This window comes from Crassostrea angulata, chromosome 7, assembly GCF_025612915.1.
Source record: "Crassostrea angulata isolate pt1a10 chromosome 7, ASM2561291v2, whole genome shotgun sequence".
Classification (NCBI taxonomy): domain Eukaryota; kingdom Metazoa; phylum Mollusca; class Bivalvia; order Ostreida; family Ostreidae; genus Magallana; species Magallana angulata.
Window position 1 is genome coordinate 5,129,549 of NC_069117.1, and position 21,955 is coordinate 5,151,503.

The 21,955-nt window shown below is 29.7% G+C and overlaps 1 protein-coding gene across 1 annotated transcript in view; it reads right to left on the reverse strand.

Annotated features, from left to right (window-relative positions):
* Nucleotides 1–4,863: 4,863 nt before the first annotated feature.
* The window catches only part of LOC128191744 (low-density lipoprotein receptor-like), a 30,449-nt gene continuing 13,357 nt past the window's right edge, over nucleotides 4,864–21,955 (reverse strand). The window contains exons 10-26 of the mRNA XM_052863986.1: nucleotides 21,926–21,945; nucleotides 21,065–21,116; nucleotides 14,187–14,206; nucleotides 13,970–14,015; nucleotides 12,454–12,473; nucleotides 11,057–11,108; nucleotides 10,657–10,676; nucleotides 10,003–10,054; nucleotides 8,579–8,598; nucleotides 7,853–7,919; nucleotides 7,722–7,738; nucleotides 7,493–7,538; nucleotides 6,968–7,017; nucleotides 5,462–5,510; nucleotides 5,260–5,291; nucleotides 5,125–5,176; nucleotides 4,864–4,972 (exon numbers count right to left, since the gene is read on the reverse strand). Of these exons, the coding sequence (XP_052719946.1) occupies nucleotides 4,956–4,972; nucleotides 5,125–5,176; nucleotides 5,260–5,291; nucleotides 5,462–5,510; nucleotides 6,968–7,017; nucleotides 7,493–7,538; nucleotides 7,722–7,738; nucleotides 7,853–7,919; nucleotides 8,579–8,598; nucleotides 10,003–10,054; nucleotides 10,657–10,676; nucleotides 11,057–11,108; nucleotides 12,454–12,473; nucleotides 13,970–14,015; nucleotides 14,187–14,206; nucleotides 21,065–21,116; nucleotides 21,926–21,945 (632 nt within the window). The 3' untranslated portion in view covers nucleotides 4,864–4,955. The remainder of the gene's footprint in view (nucleotides 4,973–5,124; nucleotides 5,177–5,259; nucleotides 5,292–5,461; nucleotides 5,511–6,967; nucleotides 7,018–7,492; nucleotides 7,539–7,721; nucleotides 7,739–7,852; nucleotides 7,920–8,578; nucleotides 8,599–10,002; nucleotides 10,055–10,656; nucleotides 10,677–11,056; nucleotides 11,109–12,453; nucleotides 12,474–13,969; nucleotides 14,016–14,186; nucleotides 14,207–21,064; nucleotides 21,117–21,925; nucleotides 21,946–21,955) is intronic.

The window sequence follows — 21,955 nt, forward strand, 5'->3', positions numbered from 1 at the left end:
AAATATGAAAATTAATACATATACTCACCACGTAATAAGAACTTCTTCACTCACAATTTGAATATCCCTCTAAAATACGAGTCAACGTACGATTTATCTTGATCAACAAAATTAACCAATGAGAGCGCATGAATAAATTTGGTGCGCAACATCTGATCGAAGAAAGTGTCACCGGAGAGTAAACTGGAAGAAAATGCGTGAAAACTTCTGAAATTGTTGCCGATGTTTAAATTTTGCAGGTATGCCTAAAAACTATGGTCCTTTCCCGATCTTATGATACCTAGAGTGCAGGGTTTAACGTCCGAGAAGAATTAATACGAGGCGACCGAAATCGGGAGGTAGCGATTTTTCCGAGTTTTGATTCCTCCCTTGTGTATTTTATAGTATAGAGGTGGTATATATAAAAGATTGAAAAAACTTCGTGACGAGCCCCTGTGGGGGAGACATGTGTTTTTTGTAAAAAAAACAATACCCACTAGTTTTTATATGCAATAGTTATATCATTATATGCAGTGCTAACATCATTATATGCAGCGCTAACATCATTATATACAGTGGTAACATCATTATATACCTTTATTTTGCCATTATATTCAGGAGTAAAATCTTTATATGAAGTGGTAACTTTATTATGTCGTAAGATCATTATATGCAGTAGTTTATTCATTATATGCTATAAATAAATCTTTATATTTTAAACCCATTTCATGCAGAGCTAAACTCATAATGAACTATTGTTCAATCGTTATGTTATATGGTACACTCTTAATGTGCAGTTGCAAAATCCTTTTATGCAGTGCAACTTCTTGACATTAGGTGATAAGTTCATTATATGCAGTACTAACATCATGTTATGGTGTATTAAAACCATTACGTGTGGTGGTAAAACCTTTATGTATTGTGTTGAAAGCTTTACATGCAATTGTAAATCCTTTGTATGATGTGACAATTTTATAATATGCCGTTGTTGAGTCATTATATTATGAGGTTTGTTCTTTACATGATGTGATCATTTCATTTTATGGAGTGGTACTAGCATGGAACAAACAGAACCTTTGGACAGAAATGCAAAAAATAGTAATTTATTTGGAGATGATAGTAATGCTTATTCGACTGAGTTCGAGTTGAGAAATTGTATTGAAGACTTAAGTGTACCCCCCCCCCTCCCCCCCCCAAAGAAAACTCCTGAAACTCCTTTCTTCACATTTTCTGTCTTCATCCTTAGAGCATTTCCAACTTCCAACAGACATTCTGTATTGAAACTGATTTTTAACCGCGTTTGTTAAATTGGTTTGTTAAATTGGACACCGCTCATCGACGGTCATCGTCAACACTTTCACATGGATGTTTATGACCGCACGGACTTTATTTCTTAGCCATTTTGGGTCACAATTGAATGCATTCAAACAACATATATTGTTTGTACAGGCACAAATACAGCGATAAATGAAATAAAGAGTTCAAGGAGTGCAATATACATTATAAAATACCTTTTATTCCTTGGGATGTGTGTATAATTTTATTAATAAACAGTATTTAATAATATCAATGTTTCAATCACCCAATTTTATCATAATTATAGTTTAGACAGCTCAGTTTAGCAATACCCCCACCCGCTTTTTACTCTTTATACTATCGGAAAGGTTAGGTATACGCAAATGAATACGGCTAGCATCCGCACAAGTATAGAAAAAAATCTTGACATATGAACGCATGTAAATAGATAAAAATAAAGAAAATTGGTAAATTCAAATGAAGCGTGTCTTAATAAATGTCTCAAAGCATTTTCCAACGGAAAAATCAGGTTATTAAAATGGTTAAAATGGCGGGCGGGCGGGCTGGCGGGCGGCATCCAAAAGGATACCCTCATTGTACGGATAACTCCTCCTACAGTTCATAAGATAGGAAGTTGTTCTTTTGCAGATCAATTGTACATATATCAGAGGTGTGCATATTGCTTGGATTTTGATTTCCGATTATTTATGAAAAAATACCAGCTTTTGAACTTAATAATTAATAACACTAGTAAATCTAATTTACCGTCTTTAAGAACAGGGGTGGGGATGAGGGTGGGGGTTAACCGACGATACAGGTCAATCACCAGTGTATCATTTAATGAATTACAGAAAGAACGTCCCAAAACTCATTTTTCCTACCAAAACATATTATATTCAGCAACTTGAAGTTAACGTTTAAGATCGAAAAAATACGCTTTGTTGTCAGTTAAGTACAGTGATATTAAAAAAAAAACGAGCTGGCCTACAATAATTTCTCCAATGGTCTGTTAAAAAATCCATAAGTGTTTCAACATAAAACTTCTTTTCATATTCGAGTCAAATAAATCATTTCAATATATATAAAAATACATAAACAAACATTTAAGGTAAGGTTTGCGGCTTACATTTTTAAGGAGTTATACTAAAGTTACATACCATTTTGTTAACTACACTAAAGTGTTTTTCTCATGAAATTCAAATGAATTTGACTGTCCCGTTTTATAACAACAGCTTTATAACTATATTCGTTCTGACATAGCCCAATATACCAGATATGAAGTAAATTTCCTAGGTACTCAAATAAAAAAAAAATGCAGTCAATGCCATCTTTGGATAATTCAAGTCTCCCGAATAGTTCTTTATGTGTAAATTGTCAATAATGTTTTATGAAAGTAGAAGAGAAGAAACAAATTCTAATCGAGAAACTGTTTATCAAGTTAGCTGAGAATATAATGGGTTCTTTATAAAAGTATCAATTATTTTGATTAAACCTGTAACAATTTTTTTTTCGAAGCACTTAATATCGACGATATATAACAACGCACGTTGAATTTTTTTTTTTCAAATTGCGTTGCATTGGTACCAAAAACAACGCACTTTGAATTCTTTTTCAATGTGCGTTATTTTTCAAAGTGCGTTGTAACGGTCACGGTCCAGTATACGTGGCTAAAGTCTGAAGGTTTATTATCTCCTTAATGTCCAGTTATCCAAAAGATCGAAAAGTTCGTCGGTTTATTTGTTTGAAGGTTTATATATATATTCTTTATTTCTGTTATCTGTTTCGTTATATAAAAAGGTACCAAAAGGTACACATACCAGGTGTGGTCGCTTTTTGCTAACATGGAGGCATTAGAGACTTGTAGCTGGATAATGGTGGCTCTATATGTTAGCATAGGCAATTTATTATTGTACTGAAAGTGATGTATACATATATGTTAGCATAGGCAATTTATTATTGTACTGAAAGTGATGTATACATATATGTTAGCATAGGCAATTTATTATTGTACTGAAAGTGATGTATAAATGTATATCTGCAAAAGTCTGAAACCCTTTTAATGAACTTTTGTCAATGATTTTATTTGCTTTTTTCAATTAATTTTATTTACAAGAAATATATTTCGTCAAATACACTGTATGAAAATATCCATGTCTGCTTGTAATTATATAAACAATCTTATGTTGTATTTATAATTATGTGATAAACTATGTAGTTATTAGGGTCTCTTGTTATTCTACGGTTTCTTTTTCTTTATTATTAGGGTCTTCCGTTTCCAACGGAAGACATTTGTTAAAACATCTCGAAAACGGTTAACCATTCGTGATTTTTTTAAACAAAATATGTTTATATTTGCAAGACATTGAATTTAATATCACGAAAAAGGGGCTGGCCCCTCAAATTATGGGCCAGGAGGGGTCTTAAGTCTTCTTACAATAACTCTTTACTGAACAATAATTTGTTATCAATTATAGAAGAAAAAATGTTAACTGTACAGCTGTTTATCTATACAGTACCATACGTAAGTCATATATTATGTAATTAGGGGTTTAAAGGGGCCAGAAGTTCAAAACTTTGATCATTAATATCGGAAAAAGGAAAAATATTTTGAAAAGCAATGTAGAACAGTTGTTCAAAATAATGTTTTTTTCAATATGATACCAAAAATTTTGTTGTTAATGGCCCCGGTAAGGGGTTAAAGGGTCGGCCCCTAAAACACAGTTGTTTAGATATCTCGAGAACGGTTTACAATTCATGAACACTTGTAGAACAAAATGTGTTTATATTAGCAAGACCTTTTATTTGATATCAGAAAAAAGGGGCTGGCCCTTTAAATTAGGGGTCAGAAGAGCTATTAAGTCTTTTTATAATAACTCTTTTCATACCAATAATTTGATATTAACATAAAGCAACAAAGGAGCTTTTATCATACTTAATTTAAAATTGAAGTCCGTTTTAAAATCGAACGATGCATTACATAGATATTGGGATCTAAAAATTGAGTTTTCCGGAAATTTTGATTCCACGTTCTTGATTAAGAAAAAACTCGTACCTAAAATAATTCGGAAATTATTCATTCGTACTTGAACACATTCGGGATTTTTTTATTAAGTCGTTCTAGAAATTATAAAGGATTTTTTTTAATTCGCTCTTGAAATCGCAACCTTCACTTCATTGTTTTGATTTGATTTGATTCCTCTCATTAATACGTTGTCATTAACGTGTCTGTAATAAATTGACAAATTTAGTAACTTACTTAATGTCAGCCTTGAATAGTTGATATTAGGCAAACAATTCAATTTTTTTCTAACGACGACAACTGACATCAGTGATAAATAAGTTGAACCTTTTTATTATTGAATAATAGTATCTATAAATCTAGCAGTCTGTTTTGTTTTGCACAAATATTTGAATTTACTAAAAATTCAAAGGACACATAAATCGACCTTCTTCAGGAAGTCTGTAGGTTAATTTTATCGGACAAGTCCTTATCTTGATTTAATGTGCTAAAATAACTTATGCATCTATGTCTAGAAATAGTATAAATAACAAAAAATCGTGGAAAATCAACAATTTATTGATTAAAACGTCCGTTTTAAAAGATAAATAAATGATTTATTTTCTGGTCTGTGTTTCTTTCGTATTTGGTTTTTCTTCCTTTAAGATGACCATCATTGTATCTAGCCGATTACAATCCCTGAAATGGATGAACAACTAAATGTGAAATACGTATCTTACGAAATTCAACTTTTTTTATACACGGAAAACCTATGGATTTTATAATCAATGATCTATTTACACTAGTTAGGTGTATAATTGTACGAATATTAGTTTGACTTTATGATTTACTTGGAACACAGCGTCCCCCAAGACATTGATGGAAGCGTTGACAGTCTCTGCTCTGTAAAAGAAGACACTTAGTTAAGCAATTTGATTGTATTAAGTGTGACTTTAAGGAAAATCAAAACACATTGATATTCTTACTGATCGGCATGTGTTTGGTAGCGTTGGTACATCTGAAAGAAAAGAAATACTTTAATTGCGGATCAATTCATACATAACGGTTCAAAATGACAATATTTGTTATTTTTAGTTATATGAATATGGAATCTGACATTGTGTTCATGTTGAATAGAAAGTAATATTATCTTAACGTAACTTAGAATCTAACTGTAATGTGTCATACCTTCTTCACATATTCCTCTACGACAACGATATCCTAGTGGACAAGGTCTCTAAAATAGAAAAATCCACACAACTTAAATTGTCTTAAGAGTATAATGAATTACACCAAGCTTCGATGTCCCTACGATGTAACATTTAATAAATAACAAATATGTTTTGTTATCATTAAGAAACTGTATTTTTCGGGGGAATGATTTACATGATTAGTATTGTATATTGCTTATTTGTAGCCTTTTTTTCTTTCTTTTTTCTTCTAAAAATAATATTTATTTTTTTATCAAATCAAAACAAATTGAATTTATTGTTATTGCTTATCACAAAGATCACAAAGATCATTAATTATCTTACCCTACGAATATAAGTCAATCACCAGTTACTGTTGTGAGCTTTATCAAATAATATTGGTACTCTGTGAAAGTTATTGTAATCACTAATGTTTTGTATATCATTTCACAAATCCGATTTATACATTTTCATAATTCAGTCTAATCGTAAGCTTACACTTCAGCAGCGTTATTTTTTGTTGCTGTCACATATGGCAATATTTAAAAAACGTAAACAACAAAAAAATCACACAGAAGTCACAGAAGTTTAAAAAGTATTCGTCTTAATACATGTTTACTAATCGCCGGCAATTGTTGCTCAATTTTGGAAAACATAGCTATTTAAAATAATGTTATTGGAATATATGTTATAAACTTGATCAGTTTTGATAAAGAAAAAAATATGTAAATATCTTTATTATATTATTATAAAGATTTAGGTTAACGCTTATGATAAATAAATGATAAAAACATCAATGTTTTAATCACTATTTAGAATAACAATGTAACTTTTATAAAATTTATCAGACACTACTATCAAATCTGAATAACTAACTTAACTTATATTATTATTAGCAGGTTTGAATTTCCCCCATCATTCTAAAACATATATATTCCGTCTAATTTTCTATGCTTCTTATTTTCAATTTTTTAATATTTCATATTATCAAATTAAAACGCCACTTGTTAATTGACTACTGCCACCTAAAGCAGAAAAATGCTAATTTTTAAAATTTTTACCTCCAGTTAATTTGTGTACAGATTGAAAACTTAAAAAAGCTTGCATGACAGTAATTTGTTCATGAAATCGATTATTTTATTCAGATTTTGAGTCCAAGTCCATATATATAAATTTCATATTCTTAAAAAATGTAAACTAATTAAAATGGTAACAATAGTTTACACTGTAAAATATTTCTTTATCAAATACTGTAAATATTCGGTGTTATGCAGTAATTTGTTAAACATCGCTACATTTAGTACCAATAGACTTGATATAGTAAACACCACTTTAGACATTAGAGGGTAAGTATTATACATGTACTAAAATTTTGAATAATTCCTCGGCGCGTAGAGTACATATAGTAGCTGTGTATAGGAAAGGTTGAATTGCTAGTCGGCAAAAGCTGTCACGTGTAGTGACACCGTAGATTGTACATAAACAGGATGGATAAAATACCTACATTAGTATTGGGGTAACACAATGTTGGAGTTGGAGTGGTGGGGAATATATCTACAATAAATAGATTTTGGTTAGCAAACGTTTCAATAAAGTACGTAAATAGTATCATTTTTTATGGTTTTATCTGTTATCATAACTAATTATTGTTTTCTTTTATCAATATCACTTAAACCGACAACTAAATAGGCGTTCATTTAATAACACTATTATGTATTCAGTAAATTTTAAAAAATGTATTGAATGATCAATTAATTTCTAGAGCAAGAATTTTCCATGCATAAGTTAACTTCAAGATAGTCTCAGTTCAAAGCCTCAATTTTCATTGTTTATTTACTCGCACTGAGGGACAATAATTAGGAAAAGTTCAGATGATTCTGGTATAAAACTCATCAATGTCTTCCTTATTTATGAAGTTTGAAAATAAACAGGATCATTGAATGAATTTAAAAAAAGATATAAATAAAATCCATTTGTCTGCAGATTAGAGTGTACAAATAAATATCTTTCTTGGAAAATAAATCCTTACCCTCACATATTCCTCCATTGCACCAGCCATTAGGACATTCATAATGCTGTTGTAATCAAAAACATTTTTTTTCTAGAAATATTATATAAATTTTTAGATATTTTTTTCGGAATTAGGATATTCTAACTAAAACATTAGTTTTTTTTTTAAATTAGGATCATCATCATCATTTCATTCATCAAATCCATGTTGATAGATTTTATTTTTCAACAGATATTTTTCTACGTACCGATCGACACACTGATGCTGAAAATATGCAAAATGAAATATTTAAAAATTTTAAATGAAGTTTTTATTTAAGTATAATTAGATAATGAAAAGAAAAGCAAATTCTACTTGGTAAAAATAAAAAGTTCTTACAAGTAGTATTATAAAAACATCTTCCTCGACGGCAGCGTCCATTTGGGAAAAGTAAACACTGGAAATCCTGAAATAAAAAATGGATTTAGATTTCCCAAATCAAGGAATATCTGCCATTTGAAGTTACTCAGAGTTTACTTTTAAATGACAGATGACTTTGATAATCAAACTTTGAAATACAATGCCGTAAATGCCTTTCCACTGCTCAACATTATATCTGAATATTTATTTGTTTTGAGGTCTATTAGGCCTATTTAGAAACAACCAATTCGTAGTTTCGAGTGTTGAATTTCTTTTCTGTAAACAGATAGAAATAGTTGTGTGCGTTAAAATGTAATCGTCAAGCATTGTCAACTGCAGTTGTCCCTGATACAGTAGTAGTCCCAGATACAATACGGGCAGATTATATTTTAAATATTTTTTCACACAAGAAGTCTCCAAATGGCACACTTTTGTCTTCTTGAAATGCTCGGACTAGGATGCGGTGTATTAAAATTATAAGTGCACGTGTCACCGTAATGAGTTGAATAAATGTAATAAAACATATATATAAGATTAAGTTTTATTTTTAAAAAAAGTCATAATTGTGATAAGCAATTTCAATGCATATTTGGTTAATGTAAACGTATTATCACCACTATCATTCGGATTCTCGAAATTAAAATTCAAAACATAAAAGTTGCTACAATTAAGTTTTGCCTACATTTTTCACATGTTAATACTTACAAATGTGCAAACTTCTCCACCTGGAAGTAAGAAGAACATTATAAAACTATAATTATTTTTCAAAGAATATAAATTCTTAATCTGTTTCCTTGCTTAAATTTATCATATTTAAGAAAGACTGCATTGCTTTTTTGTTTAGAATATTACATTTAAAAAGTTTTATATATTGAAACGGGTTCGAGTTTAATGATTTTGTTAAGGAGGTTGGCACTTGAAATAATTCTAATGTCAATCATCGAAAACCTCTTGGATATAAAGATGTGGACCTAAAATGCTCGTTTATTTTACTTGTGACCCATGTCACATGCCATTTTTTTGGAAATATAGGGCCCCAAACAGAAAAGATATTTTTCCTGAAATTATTGCTAAAATTTGACATGAAAATTAATAATTTGAAAAAATCAAACAAATATTTATAGTTTGAACTATCATTTGGTTATGATTTTAATGAAGTGACTATAAAAATAAAATATAAGTCAAATTTTAAACATTCTTTCTTTACTTGGGGCTTCAAAGGCCAGTAAATAATGAACACAACAACAGATGTAACAAAATTTTGGAGCTATCAAATTATAACGCAAATAAAAAAAATTCATAGTAATTTCATCGTTCTAAAACTTTGCATACAAATAGACATACATTTAATGTCTTATTTAAAAGTTAAACAAGTAAGGATCACAATTAAAAATTTGAGATATAGCTGAAATAAGCTAATTTAAGGCCAAAATTGAAGTTAATTTTTCTTAATTTCTATAAAATATAAGCTAAAATACGTGGATAGAAATATCAAAGTATTGTTTTAATATGTTTTTAGAACATCAGGAATATATCGTAATACACAAACTATCTAGAAGTTTGGTCTCCGCTGAAAATTAGGAAGTTAAAGTAACAGTACTCTAAAACAAGTGAGTTATATAAAGTGTTCATTTCCTTCTTGAAAACAAAACCTTCCACCACAAAATATAGTACCTTACTAAACTTTGAAAAAATGTAATTTAAAAAAAAAATTATATTCAATAAAGTTTATTTGACTGTAAAATATAAACATACCACTAGAATTAATATATGAGGCAGAATTTTCAGACTAAAAGTGACCCAAAATGGCTATCCAAAACCTAAGAAGCGAACTTCTCTTAAGTTAAACTTAGAAATGACAGTGTTAAATGTAAAAAAATATATATATATTTGACTAAATTTGTTAAATTTATAAGGAGGTATCTTAAAAATGATCTAAAAATAACAATCACATATAATTATTTTCTCTAAATAAAACCAATTATTGGCTTATTAGATTGTGTATGGTTTCAAATTTGACACATCTTGTGACACTTACCAACTATTTAATACAATGTGATCAGATAAATCATTAGATATTCAGAATTTGCATCACAATGTTTATTAAGTATACAACCAAAAATACTTACGTGAAACACATCTTCCGTTTTCACAACGTTGATTTCCTGGACAATCGTAATCCTGTTTTTAATACTTAGATATTTAGATAGGCAAGTTTCATTAATCTCTGTGGTGCAAATAAATTTATTTCAGTAAGGAATAATATATCAATATCTAAGTGTTTTTGCAATTTAAAACTGGCTGAGGTTATCATTGTGTAAATTCTTTGTTAATTGATCAGAACCCAAATACGCATTAAATAATATGCCAATCTGACAGTTCATCAAAACAATTACAATGGCCTCCTTCGCCGCCCCCGATTCATGTGGGTAAGATTAACAAAATCCTATGGCTATGTTTTACATTTCATCTTTCCAAATGTGAAAAAGTAACCATATTTTTATACATCGTGTCTTAAAAGTTCAAAGGTTCGCTTAACTTGAAAAGGTCGAACCGATGTGTGTTGAATTAACATTGTCAGTGCATTAGTTACTATCTTGATAGACAAAAAATTCACACTTAAAAAAAATCCAGGATTGTTACAAACAGTTTCATTGAGTTTTTTGTCCAAGTTAGCTTATTATTATCACCCTCACTCACGTATTTGTCCCAAAATTGATATGCATAGTATAGAAGGTTCTTCAAATGAGTTTGAATTACATTTGTTATATGTTTATACGTACATCTGTGCAAAGTTCTCCCCCTGGAAATAAGAAGAATATTAAAAAGCTTGAATTATTTTTTAAATAATACAACTTTCTTATTTGATTTTTTTTTTTTTTAGAATTGGTCATGTCTAAGAAACGCTGCTTTTGCTTTTGAAATAAGCTATTTTTGTAAAAAAAAAAAAAAAAAAAAAGAAAAGAAAAAGAAAAAAAAGGGGGGTAAAAACTATAAAAATTGTTTTTCTTAAACTGAATGTAACTTGACTTTAAAGAAATAAAGAAGGGGATATCTTGCCACAATATCAATTTTGACACGTCTTGTGACACATGCCAACTATTTAATACATTGTGATCTGATACGTTATCAAATATTCAGAATTTGCATTACAATATTTAGTATATAAACAAAAATACTTACGTGAAACACACTTTCCGTTTTCACAACGTTGATTTCCTGGACATTCAAAATCCTGTTTAAATAGTTACTAAAATATTTATAAATGCACGTTTTGTTAATCTCTGTGTTGCAGGTAAATTATTTCAATAAGGAATTAGGTATTAATATTAATGTGTTCTAGCAATTTAAAACTGGCCGATGTGATCATCGTGTAATTTCTATTTATCACATGTTTATCTCAATATGCGGTGGATATCACTCATGGGATAATTTTTTTGATATTCCACTTTGTGTTTTTACGCCACGTGACGTCAAAATTAAACATTACGTAGCTTTAGGCAGATTATTGACATAGAATGAAAAAGTAACAAAATAATTCAGATAAAAAGCGTTGAGTTCTAATGTCCTGTTTCAATCTATTTTTTTAAAAATTGATAAAAAAATACCAGAAAATTAAATGTTTGTTTGTTTATCTTCAAGGAACTTTTTTCCCATGCATAAGGTTGTTGACGTCTTGTAGTGAATGTGTTGTGCAGCTCACAATTATAATGTTTACAGAAATATTGAGGTTTAAAAAAAGATTGAGATTTAACGTGTGGTAAAACATGTATTAGAAAGAATCTCTCAAGGCTCGGGGATAAAAAACACATAACTCGTTGGATAAAAGTCATATACCATCGCAAATCATGAAAAATCCAATATGTTTATTGATCGAAACACAAATATGTATGAAATGAAATGCCAATCTGACAGTGCATCAAAACGATCACAATCATGTTGGTTATGTAGACCTTTATGTGATAACAATATCTATGAACAGGTTATTGACGAAATACCTTAGTATTGTTGTTGAATCAGATCTGGATTTAAAAGAGATACAATCATATTTTTAATGATTATTAAACCTTAAATGCAAAGCTCTGAGACGGATATCTATAATTACTAGTGTTGATCAAATGATGAAGTTAAATTAACTTACATACGATGAAGGAAACTCCTCAATGACAGCACATATACACCGTCAGGATTAAACATTATGAAAAAATACTCAAGTATGGCCTCCTTCGTCGCCCACGATACATGTAAGTCAGTTTAACAAAACACAAGGCCGTGTCTTCTATATCATCCTTTTTTTTATGTGAAAAAGTAACCATATTTTTATACATCGTGCCTTAAAGGTCACAGGTTCGCCTTGTGTGAAAAGTTCGAACAGGGGTGTGTTGAATTAACATAGTCAGTGCACTATACACTATCATGATAGGCAAAATATTTAAACTTGATTTTTAAAGAAATCCTGGATTATTACCCATAGTTTCACTATATCATTGTCCAAGTAAGCTTATTATCATCACCTTTACGTATTTGTGTCTAGAAATAAATAGAAGTTTCAAGTACATTTTTCATACGTTTATACTTACATTTGTACAGTGATCTCTACCTGGAATGTAGTTAATAGGAAAAGGAATTCATTTAATTTTTCAAAAAAATAAAAAATGTATTATATGACTATATCACAAATATTCTCCATTTTTCATCATTTCACAAACACAATAACGAATATGAAACATATTTTAGATAAGAAAAATAATAAGGTTCCTGTGACTTCGTTCAGTAAAATCATGATTCTACTTTTTATCCCCTCGCGCAACTTGTTGCGAAGGGATATAGCATCGCTACCGTGCGTGTGTGTGTTCGTATGTGTGTATGTATGTATGTGTGTGTGTGCACTCCATTTCAATTTTCTGGTAAATTAAAAAAAAACCTTCCAATAGAATTTCCTCAACCTTTGCACAAATATACCTCATTGTAAAAGATTAAAACAAATGCAATTTCATATTAATTGGTCAAATTTTTATGCAAAAACTTAGATAGAATTAAACCATTGTAAAGGACGGGGGCATACATTATGACAAAATTCGTTCAAAACTAAAACCATTTATCATGAATTGCACACTTCTGTAAAATAAAAAAATAAAAAATGCATGTGCCTTTCCAAACAATTTAATACTATTATTAATTATTATTTAATAAAATCAATGTCATAATCAACTTTGTATACGAGTTATCAAACGAAATTTTTGAGTAAGAGTTATCAATCACCCAGAGCGAAAAAACTTTACGGTGAGTTAATAGAGTTAATAGCTTAATGTGTGTTTTAATGTTTGGTATTATCCCCTCGTGCAACTTATTGCGAAGGGGATATAGCATCGCTGCTGTGCGTGTGTATGTGTGTTCAGCTTTGAAGCAAGTTAAAGAAAACCCTTGCACGGAAATTTATGAAACTTCGTATACCTATTTGGCATAAAATGACAAAGCCTGGTAGTTTTGAAGTCAATCGAATACTTGTTGATATATCGTTAAAATAACACAATTTTAAACAGAAATCTTATGTACGATTTGACAATAACTACTTCCACTTCACTTCTTTGAAACCAAAGTGAAAGTAAGCAGTTCAAATCAACATCTTGATATTTTTTGGATTTTGATCTAGTACCGGTAAAGAAAACGTAGTTTTTGAAGTAATGGAGGGTTAGTAGAATGTGGTCTTCTCATTTACATTTACATAACTATATATTCCTAAATAATGCATCCCCACACAATAACTCATGTCGCGAGGGGATGCTCCGCTTAGCGGTGCCCTTGTTAAAATTTCCAATAATAATGTGAATTGTGTGATGTTGTATTTTTTAAATAAAAAGATATTTAATATTTACATCAAACATAATGAATATCAAAGTGTTACAATTTTAAGACTGTTTAGCATTTTGAAATAATATTATCATTGATTTTCATCGGCTTATATATATATATATATATATATATATATATATATATATATATATATATATATATATATATATATATATATATATATATATATATATATATATATATATATATAAAAACACATTTCTTGAAAAATAAAAGCCTTACCCTCACATATTCCTCTATTGCAATAGCCATAAGGACATTCAAAATCCTGTTATGATAAAAAAATATATATATATATTTTTCTTGTAATATAATAACAGTCCTTCTAAAGTTTTTTTTAAAAAATATCTTTTTAATTGGAAAATTCTAGATGAGATTAAAAAAATAGGATCCTTTTTTATCCTTTTTTATTTTATTTAGTTGATATGGTTATACTTACAAATGTGCACACTTCTTCCCCTGCAATGTAAAAAAATAGTGTTATTCAAATTATTACATTTTTCTTCTTATTTCCCCTTCAATTAAATGTTTATCTTTTTGTATATCTTAAATAATATGAAGATCAAAAATGTTTTGAAAATCATTTTATTAATTTTCTATTTGAGTCTAAGACTCTTTTTTTTTTGCCATATTTCAAAAACTTTTAATGAGTTTCTGTTTCCTATAACGAAATCTCAAAACGGCTTCTAGATGCGAAGAATGTAAGTCTGCATTTCTGGAGAGTATGTAAAACGAATATTAATCCGACTTTAATTTTTAACAAGAGGTCCATGGGGCCTGAACAACAATGAATTTAAATGGGCGTTTATAAGATATTGTGCCATATGGCCCCTCGGTAGAATAACAAAAAATGAATATTGTAAAGTATTTGAATTTTACTATTTTTTGCATACACGTAGTCTTTGCCATTGTACCTTTATGGAATACTATTTTTACCGAGACAAAGAAAATCCTATGTAAGATATAAAACTAAACATTTGGTAGGGGTACACTGTTAACTTCCAATTCCCTATATTTTTGCCCCCCCCCCCTTCCTCCACTTTATAAAGCGATCAAAATATATGAGAGGATATGAGAGCGTATAAGTGCATTTTCTTTCTCATCCTCTTACTAGTTTTTGTTTTTTAAATAGTAAAATAGTTATTGTATTTTATTTAAAAAATTCCTATAGCTATGAAGAAGAAAATTGTAACCCAATCAAATGCGCTCAATTTCTCTAATTAAAAACATTTTTTTTTTAAAATTCCCAATTATTTTTAAACGATTGTCGTTTCCTGGCGTATACTCGTTGACATTTATAAACTTACTCATATTTGATTGATAAATGCACTGCAGTGAAAAATATTGAAACGTGACATGTTAAAGAGCTAAAAAAAATAAATGTATTGACCGGCATATCCCTTTATTTTACAATGACCCACCCATTATTTTCATCTTTATTCAAAAAAAAAATGTCTGCAAACCAGGATAATTTTTTCCGCTGTAATATTTTCTTAGGAATAGCGATAATGTCCTTATCCTCGTATCAGAAATGCGTCAGAACATGGAAACGGTTTTAACGGTGTCGATTTTATTAACTAGTGTCTCGAAAATTATCAAAGTTGATGTAAGCTTCATATTTTTCATTGTATGAAGAGGGGACCCCAGAGAGTAGTTACACATATCATCCATTAATTTTTTGAAGTATTCAACGTTTAGTGAGAAATTCCTAATGATAAACCATTCAAAATTTCAGTGTCCATCATAGAATTATAAGTAAGATACAGAGCTCAAAATTCTGCTAGATTTGATTCATATTTTGTTCACATTTGTTTATTACATTTATCTTAAGATTTGTAACTTGGTATTTTCTATTCAGCATTTAAAATGAAAACAAAAAATGTCCTCAGATCTGTGTACAAACATAGAATTGTGAGCAAAGCCATGTATCTTGCTTATAATTCGAAGCTAAACATTCAAATGTTATTAGTAAATAGAAATTGTAAACAATTAAGAGCCATTCTCTGTAAGAACATAAAAACAACAAAAGTTGGTTGCTAGGCAACTCTGTAACCATGGATACACATACCCATCATTCTTTGCACAAAATGGTCTTCATTTTTACTGAAGAGCACACTTTTTCAGCGTAAATATTTATTTCAATTAGATTAGTTTGTAATAAATCTTCATCAAACTCTCAAAGCATCACATCTTAACTATTGAATAATACAATAATCAAATCAAAGTATTTAATTTTTCTTTATTGAACCAAGGGTTTAAAAGTCCTTGGTTAACGACTTCGTAAAAAACCTAGAAATGATGCATTTTTGGTGATGCCCTGTAAATTCTTGCGGACAGGTTGATGCAAACCGACACCAATCCTGAATTGACTTGGTCTTCTGTTATCAGAAACAATCAAAACATGATGGGGAAGATACCTTAAAATTGTTGTTTCCGTGGAAACAAAAGTGTATATTTTACAACTTTCAAACTTCATAAAACTTTCTATGGTTCATAAATATGTGTAAATTATGTCCTTTTAAGAAAAAAATATGTGAATATTAAAATAAGCAATATATTGAGAGTGTTTGTAATATTAATTTACATATTAATGAATCTAGGAATGATATATAAACAATCGTTACCATGGAAACATGATAAACAATTTCGTTCAATTCTATGTATACGTTTTTTTAAACAGTTGATGTCTTTGTATCTCATTTCATTATGTAAGGATTACCAAATTTTCAAGGAAAAAAGGAGAGAACATTTTATCAAACTTATGTTTTTAGCTAATCTGAGCTGAAAGCTTTTTGTAGGGCATCCGTCTCTGTTCTGTCCGTCCATCTGTGAACTTTCCACATTTTAGCTTTTTCTCCAGAACCACGTGCACTAAGCCAATTGTAACCAAACTTAGCACAAATCATCCATAAGTTTAAGAGGTTCAAATTTGTTAAAATAAGGGTAACACCCTCTTTCAGGGAGGAGTGATAAAGGACTGAACATCTGCTATGATCTTAACATTTGACCTTGAAATTGGTTCAAGGTCACTGCACACTTTTAACATAAAAAGTTTTGTTTATGAAAAGTATGAGCCAGACAGAGCTTAAAGGAGGGTTTATATGCTTAGAATTTTTTTAGAGTAATCTGATATGACCTTCATTAGATGGACAGATGCTTGGATGGATGAATGTACAGACAAAAAGATCACTATAGGTCACATTCAGAGCACGACCCTTATTTATAATTATTAAAAATTCGTTGGCATTCTTCAAAAATCTCCTCAAAAATCATTCGGCCAAAAAAGCTGAAACATGTGTGGAAGCATCCTTCGGTAGCGTAGACTGAAGTTTGTTTAAATTATGATTCCTAGGAGTAGGGTGAGCCCACAGTCAGAGGGGGGTGAATTTTTACAAAAAAATGAAAAGAAAAAATTCAAAATGTTCTTCTCAAAGGAAAAAACATTTGACGTTTAACATGAGAATATGCGCAGAAAATTTCAAAGATCTATTTTAAACAAGAATTACTTTACTAACTTGTCAAGATACAGTGTTTTAATTTCATCAGAGTTATGGCTACAGTTGATTAGGTGAGCCATGAGGCCCTCAGGCCTCTTGTTTGCATAACTGATTGCTTTGGTAATATTTTATTATATGGTAAGAAAGATCACAATGCTACATGTACATGTATTCATTTAGAGCAACAAAAAAAAAAGTTGCTCGACTTCTTCCTTGATATTAAATTTTCATTCAAATAATTTAATGATTAAAGTATCGAAATATTTGGCATCTTCTTTTTCAATCCCTCAAGTAATTGTTGCAGCACTAATAAAATCATACATCTGTATTTTATTTCATTATAACTTTAACGAATTAAAAAAAAAGTGCATAAAGATGAGAATGCTGAAATTAATTAATTTTTAAAATCAAGTTTATATATATATATATATATATATATATATATATATATATATATATATATATATATATATATATATATATATATATATATATATATATATATATATAAATTCTTCTAATTATAAATATGCTGGTCAGAATCCCAATTGTTGTAGTTTCCATTTCTCCATTGCTTAAAATGCCAATTCACTCACTCAAACAACTTGAATTTTTCATTCATGGATGAACCCATATACTTATAACCATGCAGTTTGAAGAAAAGTTTCAAGAGCTCTTAAAAATTTATCTTATCCCAAATGTCATCAAATTTGATGCTGATTTCAAATGGTCTTAATAACTATAAATCTTAAGGTATGTGAACTTCAATAGATAATAAAAGTAAATTAAAGTAACTCCTCCCTATCATAATACAATGGACCCCACAATACATTTTGATAAACATGATTTTTAAGTGTTTTCCTGGGTAGGCTGGATTCATTGTGATTTGTAATTCTAAATACAACAGGGGAAGTGACCCTGACTCCCGATACCCCTATAGATCAGTGCGTGTAATGGCAAATTATTTATACTCAAATTTTTGAAGAAATAAAAGGTTTAAAGATCTGCAAATCTTATATTTACAGTCCTATTCCTATATCCCATTGACAATTACTGGCATAAAGACAAGTAAACACAAGCCAATCTAAATCAATACCTATCAATACAATACCTACATGCATTTTTATTCATTGATGTGAGTATGCTTGGAAATATAATCACCCTCAAACAGTATAACAGTTAGTTTGGTAACATGTTTTAACTTTCTTAATAACTAGCAGGAAACTTATAAGAAAGTAACAAAATTCTCAACTCAAAAATTTAGAAACTACCTCTGACTGTTGATTGTATCCCCTATACATATATGAATGCATTCTACATAAATGTACATGCATCAAACAGTTGTAATACATGTATTTTAAAAATGAATACATGTACATATATGCATATGTGAAAAGTGCGTGTTTGGATTTAACAGTCAATTTTCTAACTTTCAAATGATACATATGTGATTTTGTGTGTATTTTGTGGTGAGGGAGGGGATAATTTTCATATTATTAATAGAATACCAGAATAAGGTAATAGCTATATCTTTGCACACATTTTATTTTTGCTTACAGATTTAATTAGTTTGGTTTTCTTGTGTGTATTGATGTTTTCTTGTTTGTTTTCATTCAGGGCTTGAAGGTACTAAAAGGGGAAACAACTCATATATTTTAGATAGAAAGAAACATGCATGTAAAAATTAAGTTCCAGTGGTATTGTAATTGATATAACTGGTATTTTTATTTGTAATTTATGATTTTTCTCAATAATTTATATGCATAACATACCTGAAGTAACAAAGATCCATGAAATCCAACTGCACTACATGAACATCATGATGATAATTAAGGCATTGGATGGGATTTCAGTAACACTAATAGAGGTTCATGTTAGATCTGTAGTGACAATAGCTATGGGTCTTAACAAAAATAAGGATAAAATCTTCAAGATCTGGGGGGAAAACCGCTTTGTTGACATGCTGTTTCAACACTTCTCTTTGAACTCTCAGCACAAAAGAGTTCTAAATTGCAAAGGGAGATGATTCATTTTCCAAAAATGTTATCATTTTGAACATACTATTTCACAACAATAAGGATAGCTCAAGATTGAAGATTTTAATTCTATACTTGTTAATCATTGAGCTTGCCGTATTTTTTTAATAACACTGCATTAAAAATGGCCTATTTTGATAAAAAAAAATGAGGTTTGGGTCGAGTTTCCGTGAAAACTGGACAGTATAAAGACAATTTGGCATGTGAATTTTAAATAGTTTAATAAGGTCTACATTCTGGAAAATTTTTGGCAAAATCCGTCTCTATGCGTGCCGAAAAAGTTGAAATGCTTACAGAAAATGGCTCTTAAACATAAAAAACATGCAAATAAAGAGCACAAATTATTTTTCAAAACGAATCATATACATGTATATACCTACATATTTCCGTCAGCGATCTTAAACTCTATTTAAACTGAATAAACTCGAGATAATGCTGAACATCTCAACAAAACATATTAAAATAATCAACCATTACGCAAAATATCATACCGAAGTACCGATAGAATGAATTGTATTTTAGTACTTTGTAAAACATCAGATTTTGCTTAATTTGCGCAGGTTAACAATCAGCTGTCTGATTTATCGAAATCTCTGCTTGATTTGATATGTAAAAATTACAAAATACAGGCAATAGGTCCCAGGTTACAAAGCATAAATAATGAAAACGAAAAAAAAACAAGCAAACACCACCGTCATATGTGAAAACTGTCAACGCAATGAAATATTTAACCTCAATTTACTTCACAAAATCGGCATCAGTGTATTTTGCATGTTTCAAAGATTCCCTTTGCACGCGAACTGTTGCACAACAAACATATTCTTCTTTGTCAGATCGACCCTTTTATCACATGTCATGGCTGCTTTAAATGAAGAAACTAATTTTAGAAGTATGGAATTTAACATAAATTATTAAGTATCTTTTTAAATAAGTCCGCAAACCCGGAAAATGTGGACCTGTGTTTGCCAACCCATTTTACCAACTTGGAAATCATCAATTATCAATAACTTTAATTGTTGTCTATCAATATTTACAGCGAATACAAATATACCAGTCTGTACCATATCCTGAAAATGTCAATGACATTGTTAATTATTCTTGACATAAAATGAAAAATATTGATCTGCCCCGGCTTTTATTTTGTCCCTGCCCGGGGTAGCCTACCAATTTTACCAAGACTCGTACGGAATACCGAAGCTTTCGGCTGATTGAAATACGCCTTTCCTTTATTAATATTTTCGTAATAACTCATATTTGAAACAGAATTAGCTTTTAATTTTTGCAATTTATATTTTCCTTTCCATAAGGATTATTTATGCTAAATTACGTTGATTTTGACTCAGTAGTTCTTGCAAAGAAGATTTTTAAAATGCACAACCCTTTTTCTACAGTTTCGAGGTTTTCTCCGCTTTAAAAAAGATCGGTCTTTTATTTCTGCAATTTGTTTTTGTCTTCCCGTAAGAATGTTTTGTGCCAAATTTGGTTGAAATTGGCCAAGGGGTTTTGGAGAAGAAGTTCGAAATGTAAAACGTTTACAGACGGACAGACAGACGGACGGACGGACGGCCAGGCAGACGGACGGGCAAACGGACGACGGAAAAAATGTGATCAGAATAGCTCATTTGAGCTTTTAGCTCAGGTGAGTTAAAAATGAAAGAGGATATATTGTCATCAAACTTGAAACATTGCAAAAGGGGACAATCAAATGTGATGAGAAAAAAGAGGTTTCAGCAATTCAAAATATTTTATCACAAACAGAATAAATATTTAACTAAAATACTTACGTGAAACACATCTTCTGTTTTCACATCGCTCATTACTTAAACATTGAAAATCCTGTTGAAAATGTTGAAAAAAAATGTCATCAAACTTTGTGGTAAATATTGTTTCATTTACATAGTAATGTAAATAGGAGTTCTGAAAATGTATTTGGTATTGTAGGAAGTTGGATGGTCAATAGATTCACCATCAGATCTTCCTTAATTTTTCATATTTGATTTATTTAGATAAAAGTTATCATTTGATAATGAAAAAAATTGTATATTGTTAGATTTAATATTTTGCTATATCTTTATATGGAGCTCGGTTTCTTAAGGTAATTTATACAATCTAGCATTGACTATTCAAATATGCATTAAAATGAAATAAATGAAGTAAATTTCTTTGTCAATCCCCAATCACCAGCATGTTTGTAAAATCAGGAAGAACACGTGAAATTTCTTTTTCATTCATCTTACCTTAAAAAGCAATTATTTGTGAATTGAAGTTTTGAAATTTGTTCCTCGAGCAATTAGATGATTATCTTATTTTTTGTTTTGACTATCTAAATATTGATACACATTGTCTTTTTCACTCTCGCGTCTGAGGTGTTAAAATGTCAAACGAGTGTCTGGTGCGTTGGTGTTTTAAATCAACAATATACATGTTATTATGGTGAATAGAATAAATGTATTTGAAGTAATTTATAAGCAGAAGATTCAGGTTTATATTTCAAAATAAGCAGGTATACTGCCATCACTGCCATCAAATATTTGCTAAATGTAAGCTAAATATCATCAATTAAATCTTCTTTCTAAAATTAAAATTGCGAAAAAATATTTTCTACAAATCATTCATCATCTATATTTGTTTATGTTTATGCTTACGTATCTGCACAATTTTCCACCTGTAAATAA